Source organism: Pipistrellus hanaki, assembly GCF_964339955.1.
Source record: "Pipistrellus hanaki genome assembly, chromosome: 9".
NCBI classification, from domain to species: Eukaryota; Metazoa; Chordata; class Mammalia; order Chiroptera; family Vespertilionidae; genus Pipistrellus; species Pipistrellus hanaki.
The window spans coordinates 32879374-32891950 of record NC_140511.1 but is presented as its reverse complement, the minus strand read 5'-3'; the positions used below and the strand labels follow the sequence as shown (position 1 = coordinate 32891950).

At 43.9% G+C, this 12577-nt stretch overlaps 2 protein-coding genes across 8 annotated transcripts in view; one reads left to right on the top strand and one right to left on the bottom strand.

Moving 5' to 3' along the window:
• Positions 1-2793, top strand: part of CCDC81 (coiled-coil domain containing 81) — a gene marked incomplete at its 5' end in the record, with an annotated part of 33743 nt that extends 30950 nt beyond the window's left edge. The window contains 2 exons of the mRNA XM_084895238.1: positions 691-816; positions 2329-2793. Of these exons, the coding sequence (XP_084751364.1) occupies positions 691-816; positions 2329-2470 (268 nt within the window). The 3' untranslated portion in view covers positions 2471-2793. The remainder of the gene's footprint in view (positions 1-690; positions 817-2328) is intronic.
• Positions 2794-8675: 5882 nt separating this feature from the next.
• The window catches only part of ME3 (malic enzyme 3), a 167019-nt gene continuing 163117 nt past the window's right edge, over positions 8676-12577 (bottom strand). For all 7 annotated transcript variants that reach the window (XM_084895217.1, XM_084895218.1, XM_084895220.1 and 4 more), the window contains exons 13-15: positions 11868-12041; positions 10464-10562; positions 8676-8916 (exon numbers count right to left, since the gene is read on the bottom strand). In XM_084895217.1, the coding sequence (XP_084751343.1) occupies positions 8755-8916; positions 10464-10562; positions 11868-12041 (435 nt within the window). In that variant the 3' untranslated portion in view covers positions 8676-8754. The remainder of the gene's footprint in view (positions 8917-10463; positions 10563-11867; positions 12042-12577) is intronic.

Sequence of the window (12577 nt, the reverse complement as noted above, 5' to 3'; positions counted from 1 at the left end):
GCTGTCCTACTTGAGTTTGGAACACAAACACAGGTGCGCAGTAAACCACATTTGGGGCCAACAGTGCCCCAGCAACAACATAACCCATGGCCGAAGGTGGGATCGCATGGTCCCACGAGGAATCAGGCTCTTTCCTCTCTGGGTGTGTCACCCGAGAACCACTGCAGCTTGGCAGCTCCTGCGTTAAGCATCTGTCCCCTGGTGGTCAGTGCACATCATAGCGACCCTTTGGACAGTTGGACACTTAGCATATTAGCCTCTTAAATATATAGATATGCATAGCCATTGACTTGGGCCATAGGGTAGTGAAGACCTGGAGGAGTGGGGGAGTAAAGGTGAGGGGCGGGGAATGGGAGATATCTGTAATACTACCAATACTAAAAATGTATTTTAAAAATTAGCCTCAAAGGAAATTAATAGCTTTCAAGGTTGAATTTGCTAATTGGGAAAATGTTTCAATCCTCCTAACTTAAACAGGATTGAAGATGAAAGGTCCTAAACCCATTATTTGAGAGCTAGGAGTTTCACTGTGGTGTCTTTGTACAGTGTTCATATCTTTCAGTACATTTCAAAGAAACAAAACCAGAAGGTTTTTGTTTAATTTACCATAAAAGGAATGGGGCTCATGAGGTTGGTGTATATGCCCTTTCCACTATTGTTAACAGAATCACACTATTCTGTTCTCCCCAGGCAATTGGCAGACAGAGATGCTGAGCTGCAGAGAGTGAACAGAATGAACCAAAGCTTACAGGAGGACTGGAAGCGGAGTGCTGAGCTGAAGAGGCAGCGGGACTGGGAGCAGAAGGCTTTTGAGCGGTAATACCGGATTGGAACCAGAAGTTCTGGGTTTGCAAAGAAAATCCCTTCTGCTCCTCGTTTACTTTCCTCTAATCGTGGGATGGCCAATGGATTTCAAGAGCTAACTCCAGTTGATTAGTAGTGGCTGCCTATCGAACTTTACGGGGAAAAGAATTCTGGGTTCAGTGGGAAAAATGGCTTTGATGTATTAGAAATGTCTGCTATGAATATGGGATTGGAGAATATTGTGCTGTGTGTTATGTAGTTGCCATCTCTGCTCTAATCTTTGCCTCTGTATAGGGTGGCTCTATTTTCTTTTTTTGTGGAGGTTGGGGAGTCATGGGGGAGCAGGGTTGGAATTGTCTTTGGAAATAACTAGTTAGAAATAGAGAGAGTTGAGTTTCCATCTGATCACATCCAGGGCTTACAGAAGGTCATCGAAGAGCAGAGTCAAGGGGTTGTGGGCAAGATTGGCAATTGTAAAAATGAGAAACCCATTATGGAACCAATCAAATATCTTGAAATGTATCATTGTATCCCAGTTCCACTCTGCAGCTATCTTTTTACATTCTAGAGTAAGTAGGGAATCAATTGTGGCTTTGAAAATTAGCGCACACTTTGCAGAGGCAGCTAGTATGTTCTTATTTGTAACATGGGGAGGTAAACACTTCCCTGCCTTTGTTAACACATGAGTTTTGGGGTTCAAATAAGGAGGTAGAAAAGTACTACTCTTAAAAATTAAAACACTTTACAAATGTAAGGTATGACTTCATAGAGTGTTAAAAACTTGAAAAAAACAGGCCAAGCCTATACAATCAAATACTATAAAAACCTGAACATACCCAAATAATATTTTAAATTGCCAATTAGCAACTAATTGTTATCATGGGTAGAATTTGTCATAATGGATCTTGATCTGTAACCCTCCTTTTCATTTTAGATTTTCTTTTAAGGCATTCTTTTTGGCCTGTCTTTGTAATGTGCAAAACCCATATTTTGTGACAATGAAAGTATGAGGGATGAAATGGAAAATAGGTTCCCAAGGGGAAGTGGGTTGTTTGATTGCTTGGAAGAGGAAGGAAAAGGGGAGTCGGAGATTTCTAGCCATTTTCTCAGTGTTTTTGGGAAAGCAGGTAAAGGCAGTGAGATTAAGCACAGGGGATTGTGGAAGCATGCTTGGCCAATAGGGTGACGAAGGATAGAGGAGACACAGAAATGACCTTGGAGTATCAAGATAACACAGCTGCTCTAAGGGCATGGCAGAGCAGACCTGTGCCCCAAAGACCCAGGCCAGGTGTGGGCAGGGACTCCAGCAGGCAGCAGGCAGGAAGAAGGAACTGGTTGCTTTAAAAGAGAAAGCAAAGCAAACCCAGGTGGGAGATGACAGGTGGGTGGTAGGACGGGTGGGAGGGCAGGGACCAGGGGTTACTTTCCTTTTGTACCCCTTCCCCTGCCCTGGCTTCCTAGCCAGGCCCCCAGAAGGACTCTGAGGACGCCTGCTCACGGCTGCCTTTCCTCACCTCTCCTCAGGGCCTCGGACAAGCTCTTCCTCCTGGACCAGTGTGACAGGTACCGGCGCTGCAGGCAGTGCCAGCGCAGCACCTCCAACGGCGGCCACAACCACCAGTGGCCGCTGAACAAGCTCCTGTGGGGCTCCGGGCTGTTTGTGTGAACCTCAGAGTTTGGACCTGCACCTCCTGGTCCAAGTTCTTATTTTTTTTAACGTCTGAAAAATTGTATTGTGCGGTTTCAGTGCTTTCAGGAGTAGCTTGCTTTTTTAACCGCTTACCGAATTCATGAAGACAGGGTCTCCCCTCCTGTCTTCCTCCCCTGCTGCCATGGCACCCATGGATGGGGGATGGCACCCAGCTTTATTCTGGCTGTGGGGGTTCCGCTGACTCAGCCCCGCCACTCCCTCTGTGACTTTGTGTAAAACATGGTATCTTTCCTTCATATGTAATGAATAATTTAGTCATAATAAAAATTTTCTACGGGCCTGACTGTGTCTAGCAATTCATATTGGTAAATTAAAAAAAAAAAGTCTTTATTGAGTTTTAGAGAGAGAGAGAAACAGAGAGAGAGAAGCACCAATTAGCTCAACTCGACAGGGAACTGAACTGGCAACCTTTTGGTGCACAGGACAGTGGTTAACCAACAGAGCCACACTGGCCAGGGCTTAGTAAACATTTTTTAAAGGTTGAGATGCTTCATAGCTAAAACAATTTTAATTCTAAAATTTCTGAAAATCTTAGTTCTTTGCCATATCTGTTAGAAACTATTAACTATTATTTTTATTTGAAGTGTGATATTTTTCCTTGTCTTTCTAACCAAAAAAGTGAGTTACTACCGATGAATTGAGCAACCATGTTAAGGTAATATTTGGATACTTGATACTTTATTATATAACTGGAGGCCCGATGCACAAATTCATGCACCAGTGGGGTCCCTCTGCCTACCCTGCGGGATCAGGCTGAAACTGGCCCTCCAACATCTCCCAATTTTGTCTTAGAGGAGACAAAATCTCCCAAGGAGTCCCAGATTGCAAGAGGTCAGGCCAGGCTGAAGGACCCCACCTGTGCATGACTGGGCCTGGGGCCAGGGAGAGACTGGGGAAGTTGGCCAGCTAGGGCAGAGTTACAGGGGGGAGGGCTCTAGGGCATGTCTTGCCTGTCTCACTCAGTCCCAATCAGCTGGACCCCAGCAGCAAACTGACCTACCAGTTGGAGAGTCTGCCCCTGATGGTCAGTACATGTCGTAGTGGGTGGTTGAGCAGCCTTAACATATCATTAGCATATTATGCTTTGATTGGTTGAATGGCCAACCGGCCAACCGGACACTTAGCATATTAGACTTGTATTATATAGGATTGCTAAAATGGTGATATGATTAATGTTAGTTTAAACATATATTCATTCTGTCTGAAAACACAGTTCTGCAAAAGAAATAATTTGTCATTGTTCACCATTCACCAGCTGGTATAAGAGCTTAAGCATTGAAATAAATAATGAAATTCAGGACAGAGACTTAATTTAAGATGTTATAGCTGTGTCAATTAGTAAAAGAAGCAAAGGTATTAATAATGATAAGGAAAATCATTATTTAAAGTTTCAATTCACTAGAAAGTTATAACAATTCTAAACGTTATGCACCAAACAACATTAGTCCAAAATATATAAAGCAAATATGGATAGAACTCTAAGAAAAATTGATAAGTTTACCACAGTTGTGGGAAATTTTACTGTCCTTTCAGAAATTTGTAAGAATAAAGATTTAACAAAACAGTTAACAAGCTTGATCCCATGAACACATAAGGGGTATTGCATCCAACATCGAAGAGCCATATTTTTTTTTCAAAGTACATGAGATGTTTTATTGAATTTGACTACAATAGACAACCATAAAAATTTCAGTAAATTCTAAAATATCTGAATAATACAAATATTTTTCTGACTACAATTAAGCTAGCAAAAAAGTTAATATCCATGCATTTTGAATTTTAAAAATCTATGTTTAGAGACATATTTCTAGATAGGATGAAGTAGATCATGGAAGCCCAGCATCCACCCTGTAACAACCAGAAAAATATGTATAAAATTTTTAAATCATATGTTTAAAGACATGGGAGTTGTGAAAGCAACAAGGATGAGGTGAATAGGAATTCCAGAGGAAGGAGCTGAAGTGAGTGGCCATTTTGGTCACTGGCAGCATTTGCTGATTCTGGCCAGGGATTAAAAAACAGGCTTGGTCTGTGCAGTGGGTCTCTATTGAGGGAAAGAGAAACCCAGCAAGGCTTTTGGTGGTCATGTGTGGGTGTGGGTGCAGCAGACTGGACCATTGAGAAGCTTGGCCCGTTTCTTCCATATGTTGCTAGTTGAGTTCCTCAGAAAACAAGATACTGAATCTGAAATTTGCATTTGGAGGGTTGCTGGGGAGTCCTCTCAGCAATGCCTGTGAGAGAGCAAGAGTACCAGCGTGCGGCAGAAGTTGAGTGGAGATACATATATAATAGTTTTGCAGCAATGGCTTCAGCCAGTCTTGCAGGGAGCTCTGAAACTGGAGCTTCAGCCATTTAGAGATGTCCCCAATTGAGGTAAGGGAGTTGGGCCTCTGGACTTGGATCAAGTAATCATTGGGTGCAGGCTGTCCCTGGGGCTGAGGGCGTAACCTTGGGTGAAGCATTTCCCTTTAGTCAAGTGTAATTCTCAGGGAGGATGCACCTGTGAACCTTCAGCTGCTGATACTCCTGACAGCTGGTGTAAGGAGTGTTTCAGACCAGAAGAGCGACCTGGGTGGTGCAACCACAGCATCTACCATTCTGAATGACACCTGCTGAGTTCTGAGGCTGAGAGAGGCTGGGGAGTCAGAATGCAAACTTAAAACACAGACTAAATCTCCCTTAATCTCATTGTACTTAAGAGACAAAGTCCTGCCAGAAATAGAGGTTCCAATCTTCAACACTTATTTTGTCTTTTTTAAAAACATGATAGCCATTCTGGTGAATGTGAAGTGGTATTCCATTGTGGTTTTAGTTTTCATAAGACTAACCACATCTCCCAGTCTATTGCTTGTCTCCCTGCCCCCCTCCATTTATTTTTCCTCATTACCATTTTTATCCCTCTTTATACCCTCCTCCATCTTCACCCATCCCCTACCTCCCATAATCACCACAATGTTGTCCATGTCCATGAGTTCTCTCTCCCCACCCTGCTCAACCCCTATACTCTCCCACCATCCTCCCCCGCAGCTGTCAGACTATTCTCTATCTAAAGTCTGTGTCTATTTTGCATGTTAGCTCAGTTTGTTAATTAGATTCCATATATGAGTGAAATCATATGATATTTGTCATAATGCTCCCCAGGTCCATCTATGCTGTCACAAAGGGTAAATTTTTCCTATTTATTTATTTATGGCTGAGTAGTATTCCATTTGTACTCTTGGGCTGCTTCTAGATCTTGGCTAATGTAGGTAACATCACAATGAACAAAGGAGTGCATATATTTTTTCACATTAGTGTTTCTCGTTTCTTCAGATAAATTCCCACAAGTGGAATTGCTGAGTCATAAGGCAGTTCCATTTTTAAGTTTTTGAGGTATTTCCATACCGCTTTCCACAGTGGCTGCACCAATCTCCATTCCAACCAACAGTACACGAGGGTTCCCTTTTCTCCACATCCTCACCAGCATTTGCTGTTTGTTGATTTATTGATGAGAGCCATTCTGACAGGTGTGAGGTGATATCTTATTGTGGTTTTAATTTGCATTTATCTGATTATTAGTGTTGTTGAGCATCTTTTCATGTGTCTAGGCCATCTGTATGCCCTCTTTGAAGAAGTGTCTGTTCAGGACCTTTGTTCATTTTTTAATTGGATTGTTTGGTTTTTGGTGTTGATTTTTCTAAGTTCTTTATGAATGAGGATATTAACTCCTTATCAGATTTACCAGCAAATATGTTCTCCCATTTAGTGGGTTATTTTTTCATTTTGTTGATGGTTTCCTTTGCTATGTAATAACTTTTTAGTTTGATTTAGTCCCAATGTTTATTTTTTCTTTTGTTGCCCTTACCTGAGGAGATATAGCAGAAAAAATATTGCTATGAGAAATGTCTGAGATTTTACTGCCTGTGTTTTCCTATGGTTTTGTATCTAGCACTTAAGTATTTAATCCATTTTTAGTTTATCCTTGTGTGTGGTGTAAGAAGGTGGTGTAGTTTCAATTTTTTTTGCCTATATCTGTACAATTTTCTCAACTTATTTAGGGCTTTTGTTTGTTGGGAATTTTTTTTATTACTGCTTCAGTTTCACTAATTGCAGTCTATTTAGATTCTTTGATTCTTCTTAATTCACTTTTGGAAGATTGTATGTTTCTCAGAATTTATCCATTTTGTCCAAATTGTCCAATTTACTGGCATACAGTTTTTTGTAATATATATTTTTAATCCTTTGTATTTCTTTGGTATCAGTTTACATGACCACATAGTATTGATCATTGTAGCTTTATAGTAGGTTTTCAAATTGGATAGTGTACTTTGTTCCTTTTTGAAAAACTGGCAATTCTAGGTCCTTTGTATTTTTATATAAATTTTAGAATCAGCCTATTAATTTCTACAAAAATGCCTACCGGGATTTTGGTAGTTATAGGGTTAAATTTATAGATAATTTAGAGAGAATTGTAGCCTTGACAATATTGTCTTTAAATTCATGAACATGGTACACTATTTACATCTTCTTTAAGTTCTATGAGCAGTGTTTTGTAGTTTTCAGTGTATAAGGCTTGCACTCTTAAATTTTAAAGTATTTTTTGGATGCTATTGTGAATAGAATATTATTTCTATATTGTTTGCTGCTAGTATATGGAAATTCAATTGAGTTTTGTATATTGACCTTGCATCCTATGACTTTCTAAACTCATTTATTGGAGGGGGAGGCGAGATGGGGGGAAAAGAGAGATAGTTTAGGAGAGGGAGAGAAATGCTATTCTATTCTTTGGCATCTTCTACGTATAGGGGTGGGCAGTGGTAGGTCCCTAATCATAGTTTATTGTTTTCTTTGTTCTACAATGAAGTTAGAGGTTGGAAACCACCATCCCAATAGGTTTTAGCATTTTAGCAGTCTCTGATTGCAGGGGCTGCTGGCTCGTGTCTCTCCCCTCCACCCCTCCCTTCCCCACCCCACTCCTTGGTAGACTCTGATGACCATGAGGGAAGTGAAGGCTATAGTTAAACTCGGTTTAAGAAACACACAGGACAGACTGACACCATTCTATAAGAGAACTGCTTGGTTTGCTGAAGAATTTAAGGGTATGAAGGGTGGACGAGAGAGTGTTCCAAAGCCAGGAACATGAAACCAGGTCTTTCCCAGAACTCCCCATGGTGCTCCTCCCTCAGTACTTTGCTTCCTCCTGCCTCCTTGGCTTGCTGACCCTCCGCACCCACATTTCTCTGGTTTTCCTTTTAGTAATAACCAAAAAGGAATGTGTAATACTCAACAACTTACAGGGCAATGATCATTTCTGACTAGTTAGCGAGCTGCCTCCAGCCAGTCAGCCCCCGCATCTGTCGGAGACTCCAAGGGCGTGTATTCCTCCAACAGAGATTGAACTCCCTGATGGGTGGGTCACACTTTCTGGCCAGTGGTGCCCCCACCTATCCTTCACTCTTGGAACTCAGTGCAAACACTGCTCCTTCTAAAGCCTTTTCTTCTGCTCTCATAGGAAGTATCCTCTCCCTTCTTTGAGCACCCTCGACCATTACCTGCACTTCTTTCATGGACTTAACACTTTCTGCTTTTTAGCAAAATGAATTGTGTCCATATCTCATCTCTTTCTCTAGGCCTTGAGCTCTGAATGAGGCTCAAGGATATAGTAATGGCAATTAGCAAAATGAGATTTGCAGGGTGGGCCTTATAAGTATTCAAGAGGATTTACTGAACTCATTTGATCAACTCAAAATTAGTAAGAGATTTCCCAGCCCTATTTCTAACTGGTCAATTTTGATGAGTAGATAGATTGATCACAGTCCAGTTTTGGGTCCTGAGTACTGGAGCCATATCCACATGATAAAGAATGATTCCCAGAACTCTCATTGAGAAACAGAAGTCAGAGGAAGATTCTGATTGAGTTTTGTTTGTTTGAAGACACTGTACCTGTCCTGCCTTATTATGATCCTGGCAAACAAAGTTCTAGGCAGGATTCTGGATTTCCCACTTGGGCTAGCCAATAAGCCATTACTAGACAAGGAAATTTTTTGGAACAAGGTCAGAGGAGGGTTATAGAAAAGTGAATTCAGGGCCTGTAGGGACAAGGCTTTCATTTACTGTATCCCTGGACATCTCCCCTCACACCACAAAGTTCAAAGGAAAAAAACACAGTGACAAGGATGGCTATTTTGGAATCCATTTATATTACCAGTGTTATTTTACTCTGGGCTTCATCCAGCCCCACACCAGCCTCCGGGACTGCATCAGACTGTCTGAACATTCATGGCTTCCTTGGGCCACGTGTAGGTGTCCAGTGTAAAGGAGTCATAGTCTGGAGTGTAGACCAGGGATCTTACAAAAGCCTCCTTGTCCTTGGGCTCCGGGTAGTAAGAGGCCAGGTTGTGTTTGTACGCAAAGTCAAGAACCTAGGGAAAAACATGTTTGTCTGAGGAACTGGATCGAAGGAGAAACCTGCCTAAGGACCCTTGTTTGGGGGCCTGTGGAAGGAAATACACCCTAAAGAACCAGGTGTGTGCTTCTCATGAGCTGGGGCCCATGAAGCCACTGGGGAAGAAGAGTGTTGAGCTTTCTGTTCAAACCATTAGCTGGTTTGGCTCAGTGGCTAGAATGTCGGCCTCCGGACTGAAGGGTCCCCGATTCAATTCTAGTCAAGGGCATAGGCCCAGGTTGCAGGTTTGGTCCCCAATGTGGGACAAGCAGGAGGCAGCCAATCAATGATTCTCTCATCATTGATGTTTCTACCTTTCTCTCCCTCTCCCTTCCTCTCTGAAATCAATAAAAATGTATAAATATTAAAAAGAAATCTTACACTAAAGTTTGCCTCTGCTTCTAAATGGTTGAGTGCTTTCAGCAGTGACATTATCCTTGTGAAGCCTCAGTTTCCTCATCTGGCAGCCTTTCTCTAGAGTGGTGTCAGGGTAAAGTTAGGCAGCAGGCACAAGTGTTCAGTACCTGATACTACCCCCTCCAAATGGGCTGAATTGGAAGAACAGCCAGAGCATTGTTCTCTGGGTTTTATACTTAGTTTCAGAGAGCATTGTTAATCCAAATATCCCCCAAAGGAAGAAACTGGACATGGGACAGCTGGACTCTGAGTTGGAATGTTGGTCTTGAGGGTTGACTCTGGATCCTGCAATGGATAACTCATGGGGAGTGATGCTATTGTGCAGTGCATTTTCTGAAATTATTTTTAAAACTGAGTATAGAAAATGTAAAATATATATACTAATAGAAGTAATAGTATAATAATCCTCATGTATTCATCATCTAGATTCAACAGTTATCAATGTTGGGTCAGTGTTCATTGCACCCATGTTCTGATTCTTTGAAAACCTATCATCTCTGAATGGTCTCTAGGATGGGACTTTTCCTTGAAATGTCAGCTCTTGGCCACTCAGTCTAAGAGAAAGGAAAGGAATGAACATCTACTCTGGCCAAGAAGCACTGAGTGTGGAATTCTGTTTGAAAATTTTCCAGAACTCTGCGAGAGAGGAATTACTGGCCCCTTTAGAAAAAAGAGGAAACTCAGACTCAGGGAAGTGAAGTGATTGGCCCCAGGTGACTCTGCTGCTGACTAGAGAGCTGGAATCCCACTGCTGAGCTCTTTCCACGATGCTATACAAGTTGACCTTTCTGTATAAATGGGCATTTATGATTCAGTTAGAAAAAACTCCACCCACATTCCGGTCCATCAAACTTCAGACTTTGATGACCTTTATGCCTGGTGTTTGAGTGGAAAGTCAGGATCATTCCCAGAACTGGCCTGAGTGGATGCTGGGGGTAGGGCTGGAGCTGCAGGCAGGAGTTGGTCACACAGCCCCTGGACTGTATGCAGTGCAGCCCAAGAAGCTCGGGTTGTCGCCACACTTGCCACCCCCTCAGTCCTCCTTAAGTCACAGAGAAAGTGGATAGGCCTCACTACCCATATTATAGGGAGTAGGATTCTCCTTACTTTGACGGCGATTCTCAGAGACACGTCTCGGATGCTATTGAGTGGTGGGTATAGTCTCCCCTGGGACAGATGATGTTCAGAGACCTCGTGGGCAATATTCTGGTGAGAGAGAACCAAGAGGAAGAAGCTCAGTTTCCGCCTTCCCAGAACAAGCCCAACCCAAAGACTCCTCTCCCCGGTCACACAGGAGGGCTCTAGCCAAACATGTCTCTGTACAATGGGGGGATTTGCTTTCAGGCCAACTTCAAGCAGGACGTGACTCTTTCCAACCAACGGGCATTTCAAACAGCCCTTTCCACAGCCATGGGACACACCGCCACCACTGACCATAGCAAGGAGAAGAAATACGAGCACAGAATACTTGGACTGGAGGGAGGCAGAACCACAGCCCAAAGCTGTAGCTGGTGTGTTCACATAGTTTGGGGGAGGCTGGAAACCCTAGGAGACATCTCTGCATGGCTGCGCAGAGCTGGCACTCAAAGACCAAGACGTAGGAAGAAGAAACCTGGTGGTAACGGGTGGGACTCAGGAATGGGGCCAAACAGGGCTGCATTTGGGTCCTCTCCAGTGCCATGGGGAGGGGCTGCGAGTGGATGCGGAGATCAAGGAGAGTCTTTGGAGCTCATGGGCATAAACAGAGACATTTCTTTGCCTCAGAGTCAGGTGAAATGTGAAGTGCCCAACATTTAGCAAGCACTTGATAAATGTCAGCTGGAACTGTAATCATAACTGTAACTGTTATTATCGATGAGCATTATTATGAAGGGTGCTGTCATTCTTAAATAACTCTTTCATTGTTTTCACTGTGTCTAGTAAAGATCGCTTCTGGGAGCTTTTCTAGGGAGATACCTGGAGCAGGGGCATCCCACACCCCTAGATCTGTGCTCAAGATCCGGGTACTCAGAGCAGGCAAACCAGACATGCAGCCCACCCCCTTCCTTACAGACAGCTGTCCTAGTGGGGCTTATTCTGCCAGCAGTTACGCCAGTGAAGTGGCCCAGACCCAGGGCTAGAACAAACCATCGCCAGTCATGGTTCACAGGCCCACAGTTTCAGACATGTTAGGTGGCATCTCCTCTGTTCCAGGCATCTAGACGGGCATGGCTGCGAGGCAGGGAGCAGTACAAGTTGTGTCTCCTCACTGCCAGCACCCCCTGTTGGCACTCCTCCTATTGACTATTTCCTTCCCTCACTTAAAAACCTGTGTGTATGTGTTGAGAGAAGTTCAAACCTCACAGTGGTTTTGAGAGAAGCTTGAGGTCCAGGCCCTTTGGTATCCATTTCCAGGGTTGGCAGCAGGTGAGTAGAAGAGACCAGAGGAGGAATTTTTGGGGGCCCGGGGTAGGAGCTGGAGTAGATCATAGGCCCTGCTGGGAGAATGCGAGGGAGCGGGGAGAGCGATACCTCTGCTGTCAGGAGGAAGATCTCATCTGGGATGTGCCGGACCCCGCCGGCGATGACTCCCAGCGCCACTCCAGGGAACACGTAGGCGTTGTTTCCCTGGCCCGGAATGAAGGTCCTGCCGTCTTCCAGAGTGACACTATCGAAAGGACTTCCGCTGGCAAAGATCCCTCGGCCCTGGAGACAGGAAGAAAGTCAGCGATGAACTGGAGATGGTTTCGGGCAGCAATGGTGGCCTAGTCCTATGTCTCAATGCTGGACCTTCCTTCATCCTCTCCCCAATGCTCGGCATTGGGCCGAGCACACTGCACTCACTCATTCAGGACCAGAAAGCTTAGCCCCACTGTTACCTGGTAGGCAAGACACTGCTGAGAGGTGAAAGTGCACCTTTTTCACCTGTCCACCTCCTGGGAGGGCCAATCCAGGACGTGACAGTTACGTATGTGACCTTGAGTTCTGGTCAAAGCTCTGTGTTATTAGAAGAACTGTGAGCACTATAGCTTGATGTGAAGAGCTTAGGCTTTGGAGGGAGACCTGAGTTTGAGGGTCAGCTCCAACTCCTTATTGGCTCTGTGCCCTTGGGCAAGTTACTCCATTCTTCTGAACCTGTTTGCTCGTCAGCAATGTGGGGACTTTTTTCACCCTCCTAGGGTTACTCATAGTTATTGCTACTATGTCGTCTCAGCCTGGGGAGGGAAGGACTCCTTGCTGAC